General features: G+C 44.6%; 1 protein-coding gene across 1 annotated transcript in view; it reads left to right on the forward strand.

Annotated features, from left to right (window-relative positions):
* adss1 (adenylosuccinate synthase 1) overlaps window positions 1-22207 on the forward strand; it is a 35273-nt gene that overhangs the window by 301 nt on the left and 12765 nt on the right. Inside the window, exons 2-5 of the mRNA XM_061895411.1 lie at window positions 16836-16938; window positions 17025-17087; window positions 17286-17336; window positions 17414-17480. Coding sequence (XP_061751395.1) covers window positions 16836-16938; window positions 17025-17087; window positions 17286-17336; window positions 17414-17480 — 284 coding nt within the window. The remainder of the gene's footprint in view (window positions 1-16835; window positions 16939-17024; window positions 17088-17285; window positions 17337-17413; window positions 17481-22207) is intronic.

A 22207-nucleotide genomic window follows, 5' to 3' on the forward strand; every position in this document is an offset into this window, starting at 1 on the left:
GGGCATTACTGTTGCTATGCAGAATAGTTGTCATGCCAGGGGTGACTTTCTTGACTGTGCAAAATTGAATCGAGCTGATCTGATTGACTAGCAAAATAAAAACGCCATCCAGACGGTTACATAAGATGCATAACTGCTCCAAAATCAGAGGTGACTCAAGTTCTGGACAAGCAGCCAACAGTTGCTGAGTGTTGAGCTGATCTCCACCGACAAGCAGCAAATGGACCAGAGCAACAGGTCACATTCTCAGGGTGGTTGGATATGTGAGAAGGCCAGATTTAAAGCACACAGTCAGGGGTGGACTGGACCTTCTCAGCCGAGGGTGCTAAAATAGGCCAAACGGGCTGTGTGTGAAGTGGACAAGACCATGGATCGACATGGACGCAGGAGAGTGGTCTTCTTGATTGGGGTTTATAGATGAGACGATGTAGGGCTGGGCGATATGGCGTTTTATTAATAGATAGATAGATAGATAGATAGATAGATAGATGGATAGATAGATAGATAGATAGATAGATAGATGGATAGATGGATAGATGGATAGATAGATAGATAGATAGATAGATAGATAGATAGATAGATAGATAAATAGATAGTACTTTATTGATTCCTTAAGGAGAGTTCCTTCAGGAAAATTTAAATTATTATAATTATTATTATAATACCGTATTACTTTGAATAGCCGCCTGGGCGCTAATTCATTTAAAACATGGGTGTCAAACTTGGCCCGCGGGCCAAATTTGGCCCGCCGTGCAATTTCATTTGGCCCTTGAGGCAATATCAAATTAACATTAGAGCAGCCCGCCGGTATTATAACACCGCATTCACCGCTAATACCCATTCTTGCCAACCCTCCCGATTTTCCAATCATTCTCCTAATTTTCTCCTGATTTCCACCCGGACAACAATATTGGGGGCCTACCTAAAAGTCACTGCCTTTAGCGTTGTCTACAATATGTCGTCACGTCCGCTTTTCCTCCATGCAAACAGCGTGCCGGCCAAATCACATAATACACGCGGCTTTTACACACGTAAGTGAATGCCTAGCATACTTGGTCAACAACCATACAGTTCGCACTGAGGGTGGCCGTATAAACAACTTTAACACTGTTCCAAATATGGGCCACACTGTGAAGCCACACCAAACAAGAATGACAAACACATTTTGGGAGAATATCTGCACCGTAACACAACATAAACACAACAGAACAAATACCCAGAACCCCTTGCAGCACTAACTCTTCCGGGACGCTACAATATACACCAACCGCTACCACCAAACCCCGCCCACTTCATTGTTATTTTATTTTAAGATTTATTAGCCTGTGGAAAAAGTTAATGATGATATTTACCTCAGAAGGCTGCAAATTGAAAAGAGCCATTAAATGTATTATTTAAATTGTATTTAATATACCATTGATGTTTTTACGTTTGTTTTTTGGAAAGTAGATTTTGCACTGTTAAGTTATAAGCCTTGCTTGTTCCATATTCAGTGTTAAAGCAAATCAGCTAAGCAAACTGAGCAATAATTAAGGTTTTATTCATGCACTTTCTCTTGCTACTTCAAGGCTTGAATCTTTGACTTATTCATTATTGTTGTTTTATTTTCGTATTTATTATTAGCCTGTGGAAAAAGTTTATTTTGATATTTACCTAGGAAGTCTGCAAATAGAAATGAGGCATTACATTTTTATTTACATTTGATTTGGTGTGCCATTGATATTTTTTAATTATTATTATTTGAAACTGGATTTTGGATGTCACTATAAAGTTATATAAGCCTTGCTTGATCAATATTCAATGCAAAACTTGTTTGGGTCTTTATTAAAAGGTTATTTTGTTCAACCTTGGCCCGCGGCTATGTTCAGTTTTAAATTTTGGCCCACCCTGTATTTGAATTTGACACCCCTGATTTAAAACCTCTTCTCACCCCTGCGCTTACTAATGGCATGCAGTAAAAAATTAAGTGTGATATAAAAAATAAATATTAATAAATTCTTCTGCGGCCACGGCTCGGTGGTTGGGGACCACTGCCCTACAACACGTCATCGCGCCCACCTTTACACAATGCAATCTGCGTGGCGGCCAGATGCATGCATTTCACTGCTTCTCAAACGAGATTGCAATGCATACTTGATCAACAGCCATACCTTTTACACTGATGGTTGTGATATAAACAACTTTAACCCTCTTACTAATATGCGGCACACTCTGTGAACCCACACCAAACAAGAATGACACACAAATTTCGGGAGAACATCAGCTCTGGAACACATTATAAACGCAACCCAGAATGCCATGGTCGCGCGCCCCCTGCGGGCGGGGTGTGTGCAGGGCCGGCCATGAAGCAGCCAACAGGTGAGTGGATAATCTCAGCTGGAACGAGTTATCTAATCACCTGTTCCCTTTATTAGCAGGGGCGGAGACCATGAGGGGGCTCTTCTTGAGGACAGAGGAGACCGAGAGGCTGAAAAGCAGAGAGTGAACGTTTTATAAAATAAACCAGATTGCCGAGAGCAAAAAAGAGGGACTTTGGAAACGAATGTAAATGTAAAATAAAAACTGTTCTGTTAAAGACGAACATATCAGGTGTGGTGGTCCCAGTGCTCCGCTAGGAATCCGGAAAGGGAAGAGGAAGACCTCCACAGTGGCGCCCAACTACAACGGACCAAGAAAATGTCCACCACAACACCCCTAGAGGCGTTCGGACGAGTGCTGGCTGAGGTATCGGCGGCGAGCCAGCAGCAGACCCAACTACTGCAGGCCCTAATGGACAGAGCAAACTCAGGTACAGGGGCGTCGACCTCGATGCAACGCATGGGGGAGGGGGAGGACCCCCAAGCGTACCTTGATGTGTTCGAGGCCACAGCAACAGCGTGCAGGTGGCCGGAGGAGGAGTGGGGAATGAAACTGCTCCCACTCCTGGCGGGGGTGGCGCAGCGGGCGGCCCTGAATCTCCCAGCGGCCACCCGGATGCAGTACCCAAACCTGCGCCGCGCCATACTGGATCGGGTTGGCAGCAGTCCAGAAGACCACCAGCGGAGGTTCCGCGCTCTGAGGTTGGGCCCAAATTACCGCCCATTCGTGCTGGCGCAGCAACTGAGGGACGCGGCCACCCGGTGGCTACAACCAAATGGGCAAGACAGTCAAATGTTTGAGTTGATTGTCCTCGAACAATTTATTGATGCCATCCCGACCAGGACCGCCGCATGGGTGAGGTACCACCGCCCCCAGGAAGTGATGATGGCGGTAAACTTGGCAGAGGACCACCTGGCTGTCCAGAAGGAGGCGACGGCAAAAGCGGACGAAAGGCCTACACCAGCACCCCGTCGATGAGTCACACCGCCGGAAGGAACGTCCCTGGAGCAGCGCACCCGCACGGCCGAGCCACCCGGGACCAAGGAGCAGGTTCCCCACTCAGAAGAACAATGCCAAAGCACACACACCCGCACCCATTCACGCACTCACAGACACACAACAAGGGGGGGTCCACAGGGTAGTCTCATTTCCTCTGCTTGTGCATTGCAGGGTACTGGCGCTGGGTATGGAGGGCTTCCCTCGCAGATGAAGCCTCGAACCCCAGGGCCGGTGTGCTGGGAGCGCGGCCAACCTGGGCATGTACGCCGGGAGTGCTCCCTGACTGAGGTGGGGCAGGTGTTACAGGTTGTCGGGCCTCCAGCACCCGGCCCCGATTCAGGGGAGACATACTGTGTCCCGGTAAGGGTACAAGGGAGTGTATACTGGGCAATGGTGGATTTGGGCTGCAAACAGTCCATGATCCACCAAACCTTGGTTCGATCCGGGGTGTTGAGGCACGCAACACGGGGTAAAATTAGGTGTATTCATGGGGATGTGCACGAGTACCCGATTGTGCCAGTGGAAATTCAATATAAAGGCCTAAAACATAATGTCAAGGTTTCCGCCAGCGCGCACCTCACGCACCTCATCATTTTAGGAACGAATTGGCCAGGGTTTAACCAGCTAGTAACGCAATGCGTGGGGATGCGTTCACGGGCTGTAGGAGAGGGGAGCATCCGCGTGGCTCTCAGTGGCGACCCAGTTTCATCCGGGACGGCCAAGCGGGAACCGGTGGGGGATGTGCGGGAGGCCCCCCCGGCCCTCCGATGGTAACCTATGGAGGATTTTCCCCTCGAGCAGTCCCGCGATGAAACCTTGCGCGCAGCCTGGGACCAGGTGGATTTCATCGACGGTCAGCTGGTGCGCCAGGGGAAAGCGCGGGTGTTCCCCCATTTTTCAATTATTCGCGATAGGTTATACCGAGTGACCCGTGACACTCAGACCGGGGAGGAAAACACCCAATTGTTGGTGCCAAAAGGACGCCGAGAAATGATTTTCCAGGCGGCCCATCTTAACCCGCTATCTGGCCACATGGGGTATGATAAAACACTTAATCGGGTTATGATCCGATTCTATTGGCCAGGCCTCCGGGCAGACGTGCGCCGGTGGTGCGCGGCCTGTCCGGACTGCCAGCTGGTGAACCCGGCGGCCATCCCGAAGGCCCCCTTGCGCCCATTACCACTCATAGAGGTCCCGTTCGAAAGAATTGGGATGGTCCTCATCGGACCATTTTCTCCGAGCACACGGGGATACCGCTTTGTGTTAGTCCTGGTGGATTACGCAACGCGGTATCCCGAAGCAGTGCCGTTGCGCTCCATCTCAGCCAAGAGTGTGGCGCAAGCACTCTTCACGGTCATTTCCCGGGTCGGGATCCCGAAAGAGATCCTGACCGACCAGGGCACGTCCTTCATGTCATGCACGATAAAATAACTATACGGGTTACTGGGAATCACGGCCATCCGCACCAGTGTTTGTCATCCCCAAACGGATGGGCTGGTGGAGCGTTTGAATAAAACGCTAAAAACCATGATCCGTAAGTTCATGCACGAGGACAAGCACAATTGGGATAAGTGGTTGGAGCCCCTAATGTTTGCGATGCGGGAGGTACCCCAGACCTCCCTAGGTTTTACACCTTTCGAGCTACTATATGGCCGGAGGCCTCGCGGAGTGCTGGACGTCATTAAGGAAAGCTGTGAGGAAAGTCCAAGCTCCAGCAAAAACGAAATTAAATACGTCATGGACATGCGGGCAAAACTCCACCAGGTGGCGCACTTATCACGTATAAATTTGCTCCATGCCCAAGAGCGTCAACAGCGCACGTACAACAAAAGGGCCCAACTGCGCAAATTTGCACCGGGAGAAAAGGTGCTTGTATTGCTCCCAACCTCAAGCTCCAAATTACTTGCAAAGTGGCAAGGACCCTTTGAGGTCACACGGCAAGTAGGTGATGTTGATTATGAGGTTCGGCGCTCAGACCGACGCGGGCACACTCAGATTTATCATCTGAACTTGCTGAAGGCATGGAGGGAGGGTGTCTCCATGGTGACGGTAGTGAGAGAGGAGGAGGAGCTCGGCCCTGAGATCCCGCGCTCTGGCCCGCCCCCTCATCTTCTCTGTGACAAACAGGTCACGGGGGCGCAGAAGGAGGATGTTGCCAAGTTGCAGTGGAGCTTCTCTGACGTGTTCTCCGCGAGGCCCGGACGAACGAATCTCATACAACATCACATTGAGACCAGCCCGGGGATTACGGTGCGATCTCGGCCATATCGGCTGCCTGAACACAAACGCAAAGTAGTTCGGGAAGAATTAAAAAACATGCTTAAGATGGGGTTAATAGAAGAATCCCACAGTGCCTGGTGTAGCCCCATCGTCTTAGTAGGGAAGAAGGATGGGACTATACGTTTCTGTGTGGATTACCGCAAGGTAAATGCGGTATCACGTTTTGACGCGTACCCAATGCCCCGGGTCGACGAGCTCCTGGATCGGCTAGGCGCTGCTCGTTTTTTTTCGACACTGGATTTGACCAAGGGCTACTGGCAGATTCCCTTGTCGCCAGAGTCCCGAGGAAAAACGGCCTTTTCCACTCCGGACGGGTTGTACCAATTTGTGACACTTCCGTTTGGCTTGTTCGGTGCGCCTGCCACGTTCCAGCGCCTCATGGACCGGGTGCTGCGACCCCATACTTGGATGATGTCTTTATTCACAGTGGCAGCTGGGAACACCACATGCGGCAGGTGGGGGCAGTGCTCGAGTCCCTGAGGCGGGCGGGGCTCACCGCCAACCCGGCCAAGTGCGCAATTGGGCGGAGGGAAGTACAGTACCTGGGGTACCACTTGGGGGGGGGGGAGGCTGCAGCCACAAGTCGACAAGACGGCGGCGATCGCGGCCTGTCCCCCCCCCAAGACGAAAAAAGAGGTGAGGCAGTTTTTGGGACTGGCGGGCTACTACCGCCGGTTCATTCCCCGGTTCGCGGATCTGACCAGCCCTCTGACTGACCTCACCCGAAAGGGTGCCCCGGAGCTGGTCCAGTGGACGGAGCAGTGCCAGCGGGGGTTCGAGGAGGTAAAAACAGCACTCTGCGAGGAACCGGTACTGCACATGCCAAACTTTAATATTCCCTTCTGTCTGCAGGCGAACGCGTCGAGCCGGGGACTGGGGGCTGTGCTGACCCAGCAGGTGGGGGGCGTCGACCGCCCCGTGCTGTACATCAGCCGGAAGTTGTCAGACCGGGAGGCGAGGTACAGCACCGTAGAGAGGGAGTGTCTCGCCATCCGGTGGTCGGTCGGGGCCCTCCGCTAATACCTGCTGGGGCGGGCCTTCAGTCTCTGCTCGGACCACAAACTTCTGCAGTGGCTTCACCGAATGAAGGACGCCAATGCGCGGATCACCCGGTGGTACCTCGCACTGCAGCCCTACAACTTTCGGGTGGTCCACAGGCCGGGCGCGCGGATGGCCGTGGCCGACTTCCTCTCTCGCCCCGCTGTGGGGGGTGGGGGGGGGGGGGAGTTGGTGTCCGGCCTGAGTCTGGATAATCTCAGCTGGAACGAGTTATCTAATCACCTGTTCCCTTTATTAGCAGGGCCGGAGACCATGAGGGGGCTCTTCTTGAGGACAGAGGAGACCGAGAGGCTGAAAAGCAGAGAGTGAACGTTTTATAAAATAAACCAGATTGCCGAGAGCAAAAAAGAGGGACTTTGGAAACGACTGTGAATGTAAAATAAAAACTGTTCTGTTAAAGACGAACCTATCAGGTGTGGTGGTCCCAGTGCTCCGCTAGGAATCCGGAGGGGAAGAGGAAGACCTCCACACATGCATCCATGACTCTTGGCTATATTATACACGCCCCCCAACCCCGCCCACCTCAACCGACGCACGGAGGGGAGGGGGGAGGGGGGGTATTGGTGCTAGCGGGGTGTATACTATAGCCAATAGTCATGGATGCATGGCATTCTGGGTAAGTGTTATGTTGCGTTTATAATGTGTTACAGAGCCGATGTTCTCCCGAAATGTGTTTGTCATTCTTGTTTGGTGTGGGTTCACAGAGTGTGGCGCATATTAGTAAGATTGTTAAAGTTGTTTCATATCACAACCATCAGTGTGATCTGTATGCCTGTGGAACAAGAGCCCTGGTTTACACATAGTAAGAGCAAAAAAAAACCTCCTCCACCATTTTGAAAAAGACGACAGGGGAAGCGTCACTTACAACGTCATGAATTTGACCCGGTGGTAAAAGTAAGCATGCGCTAATAAATCGGGGGAGAGAGTTTGACCCGGCAGTAATTCAAGGCAGACGCATATTACATGCATGGCGGCATCTCAAGGAATTACAGTATCTCAATATTTTTAGGCCACGTCATAATACACGATATATATTTTGATATTTTGCATTAGCCTTGAATGAACACTTGATGCATATAATCACAGCAGTAAGATGAGTCTATGTGTCTACATTAAAACATTCGTGTTCATACTGCATTAATATATGCTCATTTTAAACTTTCATGCAGAAAGGAAAATTTAAAAACTAAGTCAATTTACCAAAACTGTATTTATGAAACAGTTATTAGGCAGTGGCACAAACGTTCATGTCATTTCAAAACAGAAAGTGCAAGATTGTCAGACATTTTAAAACAAGCTATGAGTGCACTTTTGTGCATGATGTCACTAAGATGACATCAAAACATCACTAAATTAAAGTGCACTTTTTGTACAGAACGCCACGACAATACTTTAAAACAAATAAAGTGCACTTTTGTGCATGAGGTCACACAAGATATTTCAGTAACTATCAAATAAAAATTAGCTGCATAATAGGAAATCAAATAGTGTATGTCCTTTGCTATGTGGTAGGTTACTGTGGACGTTATCTCCTTCTGTTGTTGACTAGTTTTTTCATGCGGTGTTGATCTGGAAACGGAAGACGTCAGGCTCAATTGGGTCAGTGCTGGTTGCTTCGGCACTTTGTGGGTGTGGCACTGGCCAAAGATGTTGACATGCAGAGTTTCAAGCATTCTTCATACTCCAGCGGGTGACTTTTCAAATGACGCTACAAATTAGTAGTGCTGCTGCTTTTTGTAGCAACGCTTTTGCCGCATACTTGACATATTACAGTTGTCTGTTCAACATCTTACCGCTTGAAGCCAAACACCGCCAGACGATGGATCCCGTGCTGTTTTTCTCGGAAATTAATTATTCTTCTTCCATTTGTTACCAGATTCGCACCTTCTCTCTCTTCTATTACCACTCGCACTGCTCCACTTGCACCTGCCACATAAGTTAGCTGTCACAGCTAACTTTACCTATGGTACATTCCTCTCTGCTACCTCTCTGCTCTGCGAGGCTACAGTATGTGATGTATGTAAGAAGGTGCGCTTGTTTTACGTCTCTGAGAAGGGGAGACAAGAAAGAGTGAGAAATGCATGCAGTTTAATGCCCGCAGCTGAAAGCAACTGCGTGAGAACATATACTGGAAAACTCACAATATATTTTCTACATCGCACGGAGACAAACCCGCGATATATCGAGTGTATTCGATATATCGCCCAATAATTGTATCTAACTTACTTACAGTTTAACAGGACAAACATTGTCAAATAATATGAAACCATGTGTTAATCACAAAGATTGTTATTAAGACTTAGGTCAGGCTGATTACCAAAATAACAAATGAAATATGATGCAAAAGAAGGAACTCATAAAAACTGATTAAAAATACCTTTACATAAAATTACACAGTGCTAAAATAAATACATTCTAACTACATTAATAATGAATTATTAATATATACTGTATATATTTCTAAAATAAACTGTCAATAAATGAAAATGCAGCTTGGGAAACTTCTCTATGACTTAAGCTTCAGACTTCATCTGTTTTGTTTGATATTTTCATTACTGCCACAAGTGGTGGAAAAGTGTATTACACCTGAGTACCGTTACCGCCCATGCGGACCACAGAGAAACAGATATTTTTTGGAGGACCTTTAAGTGCTGCTCGCAGCTCAACATTGGCCTCTATGATTGGGAAACACTTTTAGTATTTAATGAATATGCTTAGTTGTAAATTTTGCATACATTTTGCCCCATGGTCACTTTTTTGTTTATTGAGTCTGTCTGCAAAATGTTAGAAGCGTTCCTTTTCAAAACTATCATAATGTATATTTTAAAGTGTACACTGTTTAAATACATATCTTGAATTTGTCACCGCTATTTATTTCCGGCACTGTGGAAAATAAAAAAAAACATAGATTCACAACATTAGAGACATCTGCACATTTGCCTATGGATTCAGATTCTGCTTAAAAAAAGCTGCTTTTACCAGCATTTATGTCACTGCATGTAGCGCGTTAGTGTTATTATGCAAGTGCAAAGACTATTTGAAAATAATACCTTACCCTACTGTGGCGAGGCGGAGCCGACGGCGGGGCAGGGCTCGCTGGAGCCCTGCCCAAGATGGCGGCAAGGAGGCGGAGAATGCGGCTGAGCGGTGAAGCAGGGCGTGCTGGGAGCGACGCCGCAATCTAGAACAGGTGCGTGGCTCGCACACCGGTAAACAATCTACGTATCTCCACGCAGTGGTGAAGTAGCATCCTCGCCCTCTGCTGGCGTTGTGTGGTCCTCTTCAGTTTGCGAGTCAGCCCCAACCATTTCTTTGCCTTTTATACACTGCGAGGAGATACGTAGATTGTTTATCGGTGTGCGAGCCACGCACCTTATCTAGATTGCAGAGTCGCTCCCAGCGCGCCCCGCCTCTCCGCTTAGCCGCATTCTCCGCCTCCTTGCCGCCATCTTGGGCAGGGCTCCAGCCTGCCCTGCCCCGCCGTCGGACCGTCGGCTCCGCCTCTCCTCACCTACCTTTTTTTGTGTTACTTTGCATCATGTTACTACTCGTGTTACTTTTTGTATCGTAAAATCTTTTTTTAAAATGTATGTTTTAATTTTTTTAATTGAATTTATTTTATATTCTACATGAGACAGGACACCACAAGTAAATTAATATATGTGAAACACTGTTGTGTATTTATCAAAATAAAAAACGTAATAACAATTGGCTTCTGTTTAAATGTTAAATTGTAGAATACCAGGTTTCATGAATGCATGAAATGCAATGAAAGCTTGTGTGAGTGTGATTAGGAAGTAGTTACCAATAAAGCACAGAAATAAGGCCCAAATACTTATTTGTTTCCGGTCCAAAATAACTACCGTTTACATCAGCCAAAGTCCACAGTCCCCTTCATGTCCCCCCACACACTGTGAGTCCTCTTCAATGCAAAATTGACTCGTCGTGGAAATAACACTGTCTGGGTCCTGCACCTCGCTTGATGAGACAGCTTTGCAAAAAAAACAAAAAACTTTCCCTACACATTTCAAAATAAAGCCTGTTGCTATGCTACTGTAACTATCTGTCAGTCAGCTGTCGACGTTGTAGCTACAAATTTAATCATTTTGGAGTTATTTTTAAGCAAATGTGCTTTCCGGCTGGAAAATGTTGAGTGAATTTACTTGAGAGACGGTGCCCTCTGTGGATTCATAACTTCAACACCTGCAGATAAAAAACATTACCCAGACAGCAAAAAGTGATTGAATCAACATTGCAATATGGTCAGGCAAAGTGATTGAATCAACATTCCGATATGGTCAGGCTGAAAGTTGAGACCAACACTGAAGTCAGACATTGAAAAGAACATTGAAAGTGCTCGCTATGATCGACATTTAAATAACGTTGATTATTCAACCAATTCTGACACTTATTTAACCCTCATTTATCCAATAAAAATTAAAACAACCTTGACTCTTTGACCAATTTTGACAATAAGTCAACAATGATTATACCAGGGGTGTTCCACTACAAAATACAAACGCTGAATTAGTCATCTTTCTCTTGATTTTAATCACATTCAATAATTATATCTAACCTACTTATTATAGTTTACAACCAGAGATGTCGGATAATGGATTTTTTTGCCAATATTCGATATTCCGATATTGTCCAACTCTTAATTACCGATACCGTTATCAACCGATACCGATATAAACAGTCGTAGAATTAACACATTATTATGTCTAATTTTGTTGTGATGCCCCCCTGGATGCATTAAACAACGTAACAAGGTTTTCCAAAATAAATCAACTCAAGTTATGGAAAAAAATGCCAACATGGCACTGCCATATTTATTTATTTTTTTTAACATGCCTCACCCCGCCATCCGCCCGATTGTAGCTGAGATAGGCACCAGCGCCCCCTGCGACCCCAAAGGGAATAAGCGGTAGAGAATGGATGGATGGATGCTGTGACGTTTGCTGGGCATGGTGAAGCGGGTGCGTTCTTTTTAAGATGCAGTTCGGGCCCGAACACAGTGTAAAGGTAAGAAAATCTAGATTTATTAAAACTTAAACAGACTAGGAAACAGAAAACTTGCAATAGGCAGAAAAGGCAAAACAAACAGAACTAGCATGGGAGCTAGAAGAAAACATAAGCATAGCATGGGAGTTAGCAAAATACAAAAACAGGTCTGCCAGAAATGGGGATCAGCGTCGTCACTTGTTACGGGTAACAAAAGCTAGGATGCGAGACCGAGTCAACTGAAAGGGCAGGCTTAAATAAAGATGGTAATCAACAAACAGGTGTGAGTCCGGAAACAAGGAGCAGGTGGAACAAATAAGCAACTATGGTGACAGAACGGACAAGGAACTGCACAAACAAACTTAACAATCCACAAAACCCATGATCCGGGTAGCGGATCCTGACATTATCCCCCCCCCCCCCCCCCCCCCCCCGCTACCCCCTTAAGGGACAGATCCCAGATGTCCCATAAAAGACTGAACCCCCTCCCCCATAATAATAAAGTTCAAAAGTGAAGGGAGGGCGGAGGGAGGAAATGGTGGAGGGTCGCCAGGTCGTGTGTCCCCGAATCCACTGGGGACAAGTCAGGTGGCGGCGGCGAGTGGAACGCCGGTGCCGCAAAAGTCTAGGTGGGCGACCTCGAAACGGCCACATCCGTGGCCGACGGGGAGGAGGATGCGTACGGCGAGGAGGACAACCAGGGCACGGCCACGTCCGTGGCGCGTCGGCGCCGTCGTCGTGGCGGGCTTGGTAGCAGCGGACGAGTCAGGCGTGGACACAGCAGCGGACGAGTCAGGCTCGGGTACTGCAAGCAAAGCAGGCTCGGGTGCAGCAGACGTAGCCAGCGCTTATGCAGCAGATGAAGCCGGCGCTGGTGCAGCAGACGATGCAGGTGCGGGTGCTGCTGCAAAGCAGGCGGCGTCGTCGTGGAGACAGGCGTAGTTGTTGTCAAGGAAGCAGGCGCTGGAGTGTGATCCGGCCTAGGGTCATGTGCCGGAGTGGGATCCAGCGTAGAGTCAGGTGCTGGAGTGGGATCCAGCCAAGGGTCAGGTGCTGGAGTGGGATCCAGCCAAGGGTCAGGTGCTGGAGCGGGATCCAGCCTTGGATTAGGTGCTGGAGCGGGATCCAGCCTAGAAGCAGGTGCTGGAGTGCAATCCAGCCTAGGGACAGGTGCTAGAGTGAGACCCAGCCTAGGGCCCAGTGCTGGAGTGGAATCCAGACTGGGGTCAGGTGCTGGTGTGAAAACCAAACTAGGACTGGGACTATGACTAGGAGTCAGACTAGGAGTTGGACTAAAACTCGGACTAGGACTCGGACTAGGACTCAGACTAGGACTAGGACTGTGACGAGGGCTTGGACTAGGACTATGACGAGGGCTTGGACTCGGGCTAGGACTAGGGCTTGGACTTGGGCTAGGGCTAGGACTCAGACCAGGACTATGACTAAAACTATGACTGTGACTATGTACAGGTGCAACCCGTGGTGCAGCTAGCCGTGGGGCAGGTGGAGGCGGCTTAGCTGGGGGTTGCAGTTTGGCAGGCGGGAAAACCGGTGGAGGAGACCGCGCCGGAGGTTGCGGTTTGGCGGGCCGAACAACCGGTGATGGAGGCCGTGCCGGAGGTTGTGGTTTGGCAGTGCGAAAGACCGGTGGTGGAGGTCTAGTTGGGGGTTGCGGCTTGGCTGGGCGCAGCTGTGCTACCTCCGAAGCACAGTTCCCAGTACTAACCCCCCCCCCAATAAGCGGATCACAAACATGCTCCCCGAGGTCTGAGAATGTCTCTAGGGGTGAGAGGAGGGAGGTCAGGAGGGGGGTAGACTCCTCCCCTCTCGATTGGCCCAAAATTCCTCTCGGGAGAGAGGAAAAAAACACTGACTTGGTCGGGGCTTGAGACCTTAGGGGCGGGGTACAAGATGCAGGTGACGGAGATTGACTAGAACTAAAATTCATGAAATTGTCCTGGTATAGTTTGATCCTAGCATATAAGTCTTAAGTGGATGAGTGAGGGAACAAATTTAAAAAAAATTCCTCGTCACTACTGTCATCAAAACATGGCCGGGAGACAGAATTTAAACAAAAGTCTTCGGTGACGTCATCGTGACTGACAGGTGGGCCGGAGGAGTCTTCAGAAGAATAAACAAAGTGTTCTGGGGGGGGGAAAGTCGTGGAGGCGAAGCCCTTTTATGCGACTTCCGCCTTCGCTGACGAGCGCAAGCAGGTTGAGAGGGGACATCACCGGACCAGGTGGAGTCGAGCGGGACCAGGAACCCACTAGGTCCCCACAAAATGTCCTCACCTGGCGCGCAGCGGAACGTCTCGGCCTCCAACACTCGGAGTACAGTCCACGTTCCTTCGTCGACCTTTGTTGAGCCCGCAGCGTGAGAACTATTTTCTGCTCGCATCTTATTGTGACGTTTGCTGGGCATGGTGAAGTGGGTGCGTTCTTTCAAGATGCAGTTCGGGCTCGAACACAGCGTAAAGGTAAGAAAATCTAGATTTATTAAAACTTAAACGGACTAGGAAACAGAAAACTTGCACTAGATAGATAGATAGATAGTACTTAATTGACTCTTTCAGGAAAATTAAAACTAGGCAGAAAAGGCAAAACAAACAGAACTAGCATGGGAGCTAGAAGAAAACATAAGCATAGCATGAGAGCTAGCAAAATACAAAAACAGGTCTACCAGAAACGGGGATCCGCGTCGTCACTTGTTACGGGTAACAAAAGCTAGGATGCGAGACCGAGTCAACTGAAAGGGCAGGCTTAAATAAGGATGGTAATCAACAAACAGGTGTGAGTCCGGAAACAAGGAGCAGGTGAAACAAATAAGCAACTATGGTGACAGAACAAACAAGGAAGTGCACAAACTAACTCAAAAATCCACACAACCTATGATCCGGGTAGCGGATCATGACAGATGCCTCAAAACAGCAGCTTGGAATTTGGGACATGCTTTCCCTGTGAGAGCATGAGGAGGTTGAAGTGGGGGCGGGGTAGGGGGTAGCGGGGGGGTGTATTGTAGTATCCCGGAAGAGTTAGTTCTGCAAGGGGTTCTGGGTATTTGTTCTGTTGTGTTTATGTTCTGTTACGTTGCGGATGTTCTCCCTAAATGTGTTTGTCATTCCTGTTTGGTGTGGGTTCACAGTGTGGCGCATATTTGTAGCAGTGTTGCCTGTATGGTTGTTGACCAAGAATGCCTTGCATTCACTTGTGTTTGAAAAGCCGTAGATATAATGTGACTGGGCCGGCACGCAAAGGCAGTGCCTTAAAGGTTTATTGGGGCTTTGTATTCCTCCCTACATCCGTGTACACAACAGTGTTTTGAAAAGTCGTACATTTTACATTTTGAAACCGATACTGATCATTTTGAAACAGATACAGATAATTTACGATATTACATTTTAAAGTATTTATCGGACAAATCGGACATCTCTATTTACAACCTTGTCAAATGATATGAAACCATGTGTTAATCACAAGGATTGTTATTTATTTAACATATGAACCTTGAGGCAACACAGTGAAACAGGGGTTTGTGCTGTTGCCTCACAATAAGAAGGTCCTTGGTTTGATTCCCAGGCTCAGGGTTTTTCTGTGTGGAATTTGCATGTTCTCCTCGTGACTGCGTGGGTTCCCTCCGGGTAGTCTGGCCTCCTTCCACCGCCAAAGTCATGCACCTGGAGATAGGTTGATTGGCAACATTAAAGGCAGTAAGAGCGCGTGCGGTCTAGTGGAAAAGCAGCAAAATGTTTCTCTGCTTGCATCACGCAAGTGACGTCAATGTTTGGCCCTCGAGAGCCACATACCACACCGTGATTGGTAGATTCCTTCAGCTCCGCACACAACGCTGTCAAGCGCCATTCATATAAAATTTGCGGGCCGCACTAACATTAAACTTTCATATTAAGGTGGGGGCCGCAAAATAACGTCTTGAGGGCCGCAAGTGGCCCGCGGGCCGCGTGTCTGGGACCCCTGGTTTAAATACTTTAATCTTCCTCTGCATGTTTTTGATATGCCTCATTAAAAATACAAACTCTTCATTAGTCTATTTATTGTATATTTCAACATGCAAGTAGTCAGTAGAGAAGTAGTCTACTTGTCAGTGACATCACCACCATATGCTTAAATGGCAGTAATGTCACTGATAGACAAGTTTGGAGCTACCCCTGCAGAATTTTTAAACAGCAAAAAGAGTATTATTTTTTTTTCTTAAATGAGGCATTTTTAAAGCATACATTGGTCAAAATGCTAAAAGGGTCAATTGTGCTGCAGAGGTTCTCACTCTTTTTATAAAAAAAGACCCCACTTTACACATACAGTACATTTTGGGGGGCCGGATACATGATTATAATGATGTCATAGGTGAATATTTGAAAAATGTACTGAGCTTCTAGATTGGCCATTTCCATTTCTGAAAACAGTTACTTAAATGGATGTGCCATCAAAAACAGACCATTAATCATTTAGTTATGTATTATTTTAAAAATAAATGCAGTGAAAATCCAGGGACCTTTATTATAATTAGTAACATTTTTAAAAAGAAAACATATGGGAACAGGCGGTGATATATTGTACAAGTAAAAAGGGGATAAAGTGCACATTAAGGCTTCTAGGAGTCACACGTTCTGTATAAACACAGCTCATTAGCATTAAAGCTACAGATACATAAAACAACATCTTACTAAAATAGCTTTTTAAATGTCTGAATTCCAGCCCCTAGGCTAGATTTTTGAAGACACACTTCCAATACACTATTGTGGGACCTCTAAAATGTCTTTATACTTAATAAAATAAACAATTTAAAACATGTTTAAAGTAATAAAACCCAGTCTGTCAGATTGCAAGAACATCTCTTATGCACAATGCAGATTGTATTGTTTTTGCCCACCAAGCTGCATTTCAAAGGTTCAACTTTGGTTTCATGAGACCATAACACATTATTCATATTTGTTCCAAATATGAATAATACTTCCCTGCTTAGGCTGCTGCCCCCGCGACCCGACCTCGGATAAGCGGAAGATGATGGATGGATGGATGGATGGATGGAACAAAACCAACAGTGCCCCAGGAGATGGTGGTGGTGGGGGCTAACATTAATAATAGCAATTTTTTACATTTTATGCTCTTCCTTCTTAGGGTGGCAACAACGCAGGACATACGGTGGTAGTTGATGGTAAAGAGTACGACTTCCACCTTCTCCCCAGTGGAATCATCAACCCAAAAAGCATCTCTCTCATCGGTAAAGAAATAAAATGAATGGAAATTATAATGTCACAAAAGTGGTACAGTTCACTTTGTTGATCGTTTTCTCTTCTGCTCTTGTAGGTAATGGCGTGGTCATACATTTACCCGGCCTGTTTGAGGAGGGAGACAAGAATGAGAAGAAAGGTATTTTGCGCAACGTTTTTGCACAAACTTTCCAAAGATAAACCAGTTGTCCGTGAGGTATGTTTCACTATTATTATCCCTGACAACCGAGCATCGCTATCTTTGCAATGGCAGATTTTTTTGGATCAGGTGGTGTACCTAATAAAGTGCCCCGTAAGTGTATAGCATAAATAATCGGGACATTTATCCTCTCACCAGGTCTGAAAGGCTGGGAAAAGAGACTAATTGTGTCAGATAGAGCTCACATCGGTACGTAAGGTCTTGCGTGTGTTAACATTTTATTGCGTTTATAAATCTTGTGAAACTTGCTTCTCTTCTTTCCTCAGTGTTTGATTTCCATCAGGTTGTCGATGGTTTACAGGAAACGGAAAGACAGGCACAGGAAGGAAAGAAGTAAGCATCATCACTTTAAAGTATGGTATTAGCCGCAGCCACGTTGGATCACGTCGGGGTCACCAGTGTGGCTGTTACTAAACTTACTGTTACTGTTACTGTTACTAATGTGGCGGTTTGAGGACCTAAACATATATTTGACTACTCCCTCACCATAGGTCTACTGGGTGTGAGACCTGGGTCCTAGTATCCGCCACAATATATCAATTTTCCTTACTTTCACTAAATCGGTGGCGTTTTTTTTTAGATTTTCTAAAACAGCCATTCTGCCGATGAAGGTTGCAATTGAATTGTTTCTAAACCAAAATTAAAGTTGCAATTTGAAAAATGCACATTGATTACCACAATTGAATTTTGATAATTTTGTACAAATATTTCAACAAAATCGGGAAATTCCAAACCATGTTTCTATGCAAAACCAGACATAATCCTACAGTGTATGGTGCCCTCCTGGCCCCTAAAAAGCAGTGAAAACAGATCTGGGGTGTGACAACTGATCGATTTATAGTCTTAAATTTTAAGTATGTCAATCTGTGCTCGCCAAGTTGGCTTTCTGGTAGATAGGTATCGGTTCCAACATTGTTTTAAAAGGCAATATATCGATTTTATCGATACTACAAAAAAGAAAAACATTGGATTTAAGAACGTTATATGAAGTTCAGCACCAGAGGTGGGTAGTAACGCGTTACATTTACTCCGTTACATGTACTTGAGTAACTTTTGGGATAAATTGTACTTCTAAGAGTAGTTTTTATGCAACGTACTTTTACTTTTACTTGAGTATATTTATAGAGAAGAAACGCTACTTTTACTCCGTTCCATTCATGTACATTCAGCTCGTTACTCGCTCCTTTTTTTATCGATCTATTAATGTTTGTTTTGTTTTGGGTAGTAACGCGCTACATTTACTCCGTTACATCTACTTGAGTAACTTTTGGGATAAATTGTACTTCTAAGAGTAGTTTTTATGCAACGTACTTTTACTTTTACTTGAGTATATTTATAGAGAAGAAACGCTACTTTTACTCCGTTCCATTCATGTACATTCAGCTCGTTACTCGCTCCTTTTTTTATCGATCTATTAATGTTTGTTTTGTTTTTTCAAAGTAAGATCTACGCATGCCTGCGTTTCACCAATCACATGCAGTCACTGGTGACGTTGGACCAATCAAACAGAGCCAGACGGTCACGTGAACATCACACGTCGAATCCGACTTAAAAAAGTTGAAAAACTTATTGGGGTGTTACCATTTAGTGGTCAATTGTTCGAAATATGTACTGTACTGTGCAATCTACTAATAAAAGTTTCAATCAATCAATCAATCAAAAGTGTCAAGGAAAAAAGACACTTTTTATTTCAACCGTACTTCCCGTCAAAAGCCTAAAGGCTGATCGCACAGTTCCTGTCTTCACAATAAAAGTGCCGCTCCATCGCGCCTGCGCTAACAAAATAAGAGTCTCCGAAAGCCAGCGCAAACAAGCGAGCAAGCTACGGAGTTTGCCACCAAAGTATTTATTGTAAAGTGTATAAAAACGAATATAGAAGCTGGACAAATAACATGCCAAAAACCAACGACTTGCATGTGGTATTAGACAGAAAGGAAGAACTTTTTTCTCCATTAAGCACTACTGATTCCAATCAATGCAAGTCATCAGAATCAGGTAATACACCAACTTATATTCTTGTCTTCATGAAAGATAGGAATCTATGTGTTAAACATGCATATATATTCATTAAAACACCTTTAACATGTAAACAAAAATGGCAAAATAAATAAATATAAATTATATACTGTATATATATATACTGATAATATGTATATATATATATATATATATATATATATATATATATATATATATATATATATATATGTATATATATTAGGGGTGGGCAAATTAATGCGTTAATTATGAGTTAACTCATCAATCTATTAACGCCGACAATTATTTTATCGCACATTTGTGTATGTTGTTTACATGCTTTTATTTTGTTAACGCCTTTTCTTAATAAGATGGCGTCGCCCGGCGTCGATGAGCTCTTGGTAAAGATGCAACATTTGGCAAAAATACCGGACAATTCTGCAAATTTCATGACTGGCTTACAGCGTGGTCACTCCGGGATCACTTACGACCGCCAGACAATTCTGGATGTGGATAGATCGGGCCGTTTTGGACTGAATGACGCGTGCTTGCTAGACCGGCTAGCTAGCATGGGAATACTTTGCCGGCTACATCCAGCGGCCTGTGAAGCAGCGGAGTATATGTGTTGTCTGTCTATTTATGAATAATGCAGACGAGGAGTGTTGGCTGAGTTCTTAATGTTTACTTTCAGAGCGTGCATATCACAACATACAAGATGCCGTCATGGCAACACAACCTGTACCGGGCTACCGCACATGCTCGTCACTCCTGTTGCATGCTGGGTAGGGTAGTTCTTTTATTCCCTGGCTCATAACATCAAACAATCGGAAAATTCCCATCATATCAATTCCTAGATATGGTCATAATTATTTTAAGTGCACTACGTAGAATAAACACAAAATTATTAATATTGCTGCTACGGATAATTTGATCAAAAATTCCCTAAAACAGCCCACTACCTATAATATAGGTTTTTTAAACATAAGACCCTGATAAAAAAAAATGTTTCTGCTGTTACCTCAGAAATTGCCTGTTCAGATGTTATGATTGTGGCTCAGACATTTGTATGTAGATTATATTTATTTTCCATAACAAACAGGATAACCTAAATACCCTGGCAGTGGTAGTAATAAGCTTAAATGTTTGTATTTACATTTTTTGAGTTGATTTTCATAAAATATGCTATTTAACTGCTACTGTTTAACAAGGACTGATTTAAATTGTGTTTGCACAACAAATGTTTTGGCGCTTTTGTTCATGTGGGAGAATATTCCAATAAAGGTGCACTACACACTACTTTTGAATTCATTATTGGGCTTTGCGTATACAATGCAGTTAATCGCAATTAATCAGAGAAATAGTGCGATTAACTTCTATTAAAATTTTTAATCGTTGCCCAGCCCTAATATATATATATATATATATATATATATATATACAGTATATATATGTATATATATATATATATAAATATATATATATATATATATATATATATATATATATATATATATATATATATATATATATATCCATCCATCCATTTCCTACTGCTTATTACCTTTTGAGGTCGCGGGGGGGGGAGGCTGGCCCCTATCTCAGCTACAATCGGGCGGAAGGCGGGGTACACTCTGGACATATTAATATATATGATATGTGTGTGTATGTATATGATACGTGTGAGTATGTATATATGAGCTGGATCAGCTCGACTTGGTCATTTATTAAATGATAAATTGTCGTTGAAAAACTTATTGGGGTGTTACCATTTAGTAGTCAATTGTACGGAATATGTACTGTACTGTGCAATCTACTAATACAAGTTTCAGTCAATCAATCAATGAATGCCTACTGAGCCTATGGTGCTGTTAAGTTATTGTAGCTCAATTTGCCTTTTTTTAATTTGAATGTATTTTTATTTAATATATATTGTTGTTTTAGTTGCTTAAGAGATATTCCTGGCTCTGAATTTGCTCATTGCTATTTTTTATGTTTTTGTGCATTATTTGTTGCCATAATGAGGTCACTCATCAGTTACTCAGTACTTGAGTAGTTTTTTCACAACATACTTTTTACTTCAACTCAAGTAAATATTTGGGTGACTACTCCTTACTTTTACCTGAGTAATAAATCTCTAAAGTAACAGTACTCTTACTTGAGTACAGTTTTTGGCTACTCTACCCACCTCTGTTCAGCACCTCTTATGATAAGGACGTTAAACATTAAGTCTGTCTTCCCCGCTGTGGCGTAAGCCAAAGAAAGATTATACGTTATGCAAAAGCCACAGGACAATATCATTAATAACAACATAACAACTTTAAGCTACAGCACAAATAAAAATGACACAACACAATAAAATAAAGCCACAACTTAACTTAAAACCACAAAGGATGCGACGGACACAACGAAAGTGACAGCTGAGCAGGTTCGCTGACACACTAGGTTGAGACGGGAGGTTGAAAACAGTGTAATTAACATACTATATTAGTACTATTGAAAAAGTAAAAAAAAAAAAAAAGTTATTTATGACTGAAAAAGAGGTCAAACTTTGCTCACGTTTTCAACTTCATTCATGATACCCTCGGCCAATTGGTCCGTGTGTTGCTGAAACCTACAATGAGAGTAGTAGCAGGTCAAAAAAAGGTTCCGCTTAGTTTTATCAGGTGCATCTATGTCGAATACAACCTGAAGAGATGTTGGTTGCACTTTATTTTTGTTATCAATATTGTATTATTTTACGTTGAAAAACAAAAAGAGGAGGAGCAGGTAAATCTATCTTTCCTGTTTTGAATTCAATCTAAAGTGTCGGTTGCACTTTATTCAGATAAGATGTTAATGGTTGTTTACTTGCTTCTTTGTATCCATAATTCATTTATCTATAATTCCATTACAAAAAATAAGAGGAATATAGGAAACTTCATCTGCAGTGTCCAGTATCCAGTATTTATTTCACAGTAACACTTTTTTGTTGAAAACAGTCATTTTTTTGTTAAAAAGTTACTGATTATCGTGATATCGTCCCAGAATCATATCAACATAGTGGGTAGAGCGGCCGTGCCAGAAACCTGAGGGTTGCAGGTTCG

This window comes from Nerophis ophidion, linkage group LG03, assembly GCF_033978795.1.
Source record: "Nerophis ophidion isolate RoL-2023_Sa linkage group LG03, RoL_Noph_v1.0, whole genome shotgun sequence".
Taxonomy (NCBI): Eukaryota; Metazoa; Chordata; class Actinopteri; order Syngnathiformes; family Syngnathidae; genus Nerophis; species Nerophis ophidion.